Below are 4,300 nucleotides of genomic sequence, written 5' to 3'. Positions count from 1 at the left end.
ATAAAAAAATCAACCCACATCCCAAACGAACTCTTAGGAGCACTTTGTGAAGAAACTAAAAAAGTCAACTTTTTGATTTTTTAATATTTTTAGCCAAAGAAACTAGTTTTTTTTGCCAAAAACATCAAAAAAGTCAAAAAATTAAAAGTCAATTTTTTACCAACTTTTCAAAATATCACTTAATATATTGTTAGTAGTTAAATTACAATATATGTCATTATTTCTTTATAAACTCAAATCTCAAATCTTACACACCTTGACATTTAAGTGTCTTCTCTGCGACAACTTGGACAATTGCCCAAAGTCACGCAAGGCGAGTTTGAAAATTAAATTTTTTTTGGATGTAATTCAAAAAAGAAAAAGAAAAAAAAGAAAATAAAAAAAGATAAAAGAATAAAAATATAAATTATTTTTTTCGTGTTTGCCGTTGCCAAACTCACCAATCGTGCATTTACCAAATAATCACATGCTGCATCTTAAAAGCGTCCAAACAGGAGGAGTACCAGCACGACGTCGACGGCCTGCCTTCCAATTTTCGGGTTTGTTGTTCTCTCTCTCTCTCTCTCACACACACACACACACACACACACACACACACACACATGATTAAGCCATGATTTAGTATAAACAATCGGTCTTTTATTAGATTTTTATAGCGAATTTCAATTCATTATTTGAAAGAATGCATAGTTTGTTTTGTTCAAAAAACTGTGATCTGCATCAGATAATCGTTCTTACAAGTTGCTTCTACTTTGCTAATATTTTGTATTTGATTGATACCTAATGGCTAAAACCCATTATTTAATTACACTAGTTCTTACAGGAAATTACATACAAAATTTATATCAATTCATTGTTACTTTCCATCCGGTAAGGTGAGGTTTGTTAAGTTTGACCGCTCATCTAGTTTGGTTTTATATATACACATAGAGAGACACATGTATGCATATATATGAAATTGAAGTCATTTTTTAGCTGATTATATCTGTAGTTGTTGTAGGGTCCGCCTTTAATATCCCAAATCCAATCAACTTTGTCCTAATCTGAGACCCATTTTTTTATGTTATATATATATATTTTTAATCAAAGCATTTAACTGTTCTATATCAACTAAAGCACCTTCCAAAAGAACAAAACACTATTAATTTGACAATGTCTATAACAAAGCAGGCTCAGCTCCGAGGACCCCCATTTCAGTTTTTTTTTTTTTTTCCTTCTTAATTTAAATTTTTTTTGCCATTAATAGGATGTTAGTAGGTTAATAAGTTCGATTACTACTAATGGGCATTCGATGTTGAGCTATGAAGTACGGGTACTTCAAATATGTTGCTGGACTCATATCGAGTACTCATACCTATAGGGTTGCATGCATACCGGGTACTCGAAATACGTACCAGATACTTCTTATACGTTCTTTTGTAGTTGGGTACTCTGTAGGTACATGATGGGTATATTGAGGGTATACCAAGTTATGGGACATTGGTGGAGATACATTTAATTTATTAGAGAGTTTTGATTTATTTGAAATTGCAAATCCTTCACTTGATGTGCCATAGATGAAAGATGTATTATTCAATAATGAAATTGATGGCGGTGAAAATTGAAGTTTTACTTTTTCAAATTTTGCTTAGTTCACTTTTGGAATGATCCTATGTAATGGCATTAAAACAATTTATAGGCTTCACTTTTGGTTTTATAATTTTTTCTTTTAGTTTTGGTATTGAACTCCGATTTGTAGATTGAATCTCAAACTATAAATTAAAAAAAAAAAAAAATTTATTGACGTACCGCAACCGTACATGTATTCTATTTTTTTTAGGTCTTTCTGTATCGGCGTACTCGTACCAATATCCATACCCGCACCCGTACTTCATAGATATTAAGCCTTGAACCTCCCACTTAGAAGCCAAGGGGTACAACCACTTGAACTAAGCTCAAGTTCTCCCCTTCTCAGATAATGAAAACCGATTAATTCTTCAGAATAGTTGTAGGAACATCTAGCTAAGGCTTGTTTGACATTTAGCAAAGCTATTCTCCACTTGCCTCCAGCAACTTATTCAAGAATTTTCCCCAATTAATTGCCCTGACAACTTCAAAATGGTTGTAGGAATTACTGAGATGTTGTCATGTTATATATAAATGTCATGCCTGTTTGTTGCAGGTTGTCTAGCTAGTTCGTATAGATGAGGGACAAAGTTCCCTCGTTTGGATTTTGTTGTGAGATTTCATCTCCTTGAGGCTTTCACAGATTGCACCTAACTTATCTGCTGATATGGCTTCTGATTCTGAAGGTTATTTTTATTATTTGCTAAATTCGCTCATTACTTTTTGGCTTGTATTTCTTAGGATCCCATTTACTGATTTTCATTCTTTTTTTTCCGCCTAATACAGGAAAAGTTCTTGTGATTATGGGTGCTAGCGGTGCCGGGAAATCGTAAGTCTGGATTCTACCAATTGCCTTGATCTATTTTGTGTATGCAATCCACAGATCATCATTCATATTCACTTCATAGTTGGTTAATTTTTTTATATAGTCCACTTTTAGTATATCATAATTCATGGATGCTTAAACAGAATATAGGGACAGGGGGAAAAGATATTGAGTGAAAAGGCACCTAGGCTAAATAATACAAAGATCTAATTGATCTTGCAAGCTTGAAAAATATGAAGATATAATACCTTGGGTTCCAAAATAAAATCTGCTTATTTCAAGAGCCAAAAATAAGAAACATTTCTTTCTGTTTGGCCTAAAAAAATTAAATAGAAATCCACATGAGGCTTTGTTCAAGTGATGCTGAAAATGAGCTGTTTTCTGATGCATACTTTTACTCGGTGCTGTCAGAATTGAAATTGGGCAAAACATCTCAAGTTTAATATTTTCCATATCAGTTAAAAGATCTATGTTGCTTGTAGAGTGACTTTTTGTTTTGATAATCGAGAACCCATCCTAGGCATCCACCCCAGGAAGGTAAACTCGAGGTTCAAAGGCCACCCCTTAAGCCAATGAACCGGGCAAACACGAGGATATTCAAACCCTCATTAAATCGGGTCACCCCTCAGGGGTGACTTTGGACCAAAAAGAACATAATGTTCCTTGTTGCGATCCTTTGTAAAAGGCCCTTCTCTATATGGACACATGTGAGGTCAATGTTCAGCCTAATCAATTAGATATTAGATATGAACAAAGTCTTATATTAAACCCCATACTGTTGTGGAAATAAAAATTTACAGCTTGTTTTTCTCGATTTTCTTTCTGCTGATGAACAATTGTATTGCACTTGTGCTTTGACAGAACGATAGGTGAGATGCTGGCAAAGGCTATAAATTGCAGCTTTCTCGATGCTGATGATTTCCACCCACAATCAAACAAAGGTATAGGTCTGTAGGGAGTGATTTAGCTTTGAAGTTTTAAATCTCTATAAAAAACTATGTTCTTTTATTCTTCTTGTTACTTTTTTCACATTGGCTATCTTTACAACACAACAGAAAAGATGCAGAAAGGAATCCCTTTATCAGAGGAAGATCGTATTCCATGGCTTGAAGTGCTTCAAAATTCCTTGAGAGCTGATTTAGTCAGTGGCAAAACTGTGATTCTTGGTTGTTCAGCTCTGCAGAAACGGTACAGAGAAATTCTTAGATCTGCCGATGCTAACTATAGACTAGGGAGCTATTTGAGTCTGGTGAATTTTGTTTTGTTGGATGCTCGAGCTGATGTGCTAGCTGCTCGGCTACAAAAAAGGGCTTCAGAAGGGAAGCATTTCATGCCGGCTACGCTCTTGCAATCTCAACTAGATTTGCTTCAGATTGATGAATCAGAAGGGATATTAAAGGTTGATGCCACGCTAAGCCCTCTGGCCATTGTGAATGCTATAAAAGCTCTAATTTTCTCAACAAGAGTTGTTCAAAGTGAGAAAAATTTAGGAAGATCACAGTATTATGTTTGAAAGATAAAAAGTTGGCACTTTGTTGAAAACTAATTCTTCACTCTATATTGATCATAACTTTTGATGTTTTCTTACTTGAATTAATTTATCTGATGGAAACAAGTGAAACTCTACCGGGGTTGTTTAACATCTCTACCGGGTCCCAAGCACTACGCCAAAATAGGGCATTAACGGTGGTTTTTTTAACAGCGATTTTTGTTACCGCCGTTAAAGATACTATTAACGGCGGTAACAAAACCGCCGTTAATACCGCCGTTAATGTATCTTTAACGGCGGTTTCGTTACTGCCGTTAAAAAAATCGCCGCTAAAGTATCTTTAACGGCGGTAATGAAACCGCCGTTAAAAAAACTGCCAC

The 4,300-nt window shown here is 34.9% G+C and overlaps 1 protein-coding gene across 6 annotated transcripts; it reads left to right on the top strand.

The window, feature by feature from the left end:
• Nucleotides 1-219: 219 nt before the first annotated feature.
• LOC114281872 (P-loop containing nucleoside triphosphate hydrolases superfamily protein) lies at nucleotides 220-4,024 on the top strand. 6 transcript variants are annotated; one of them, XM_082885702.1, is made up of 6 exons: nucleotides 220-539; nucleotides 824-875; nucleotides 2,162-2,291; nucleotides 2,392-2,434; nucleotides 3,293-3,372; nucleotides 3,487-4,024. In XM_082885702.1, exons 3-6 carry the CDS (start codon nucleotides 2,273-2,275, stop codon nucleotides 3,942-3,944), a joined length of 600 nt encoding a protein of 199 aa, XP_082741828.1. In that variant the 5' UTR covers nucleotides 220-539; nucleotides 824-875; nucleotides 2,162-2,272; the 3' UTR covers nucleotides 3,945-4,024. The 6 variants fall into 6 exon arrangements, with proteins under 6 accessions (XP_082741828.1, XP_028080267.1, XP_028080264.1 ...); XM_028224464.2 differs by having other exon boundaries at nucleotides 430-539; nucleotides 3,293-3,378; XM_028224466.2 differs by lacking the exon at nucleotides 824-875 and having other exon boundaries at nucleotides 236-539.
• Nucleotides 4,025-4,300: the final 276 nt, after the last annotated feature.

This window comes from Camellia sinensis, chromosome 1 (assembly GCF_055761805.1).
Source record: "Camellia sinensis isolate YWXY chromosome 1, ASM5576180v1, whole genome shotgun sequence".
Taxonomy (NCBI): domain Eukaryota; kingdom Viridiplantae; phylum Streptophyta; class Magnoliopsida; order Ericales; family Theaceae; genus Camellia; species Camellia sinensis.
Note: the sequence above shows the minus strand (reverse complement) of the source record. Positions and strands in the feature narration are given on the sequence as shown.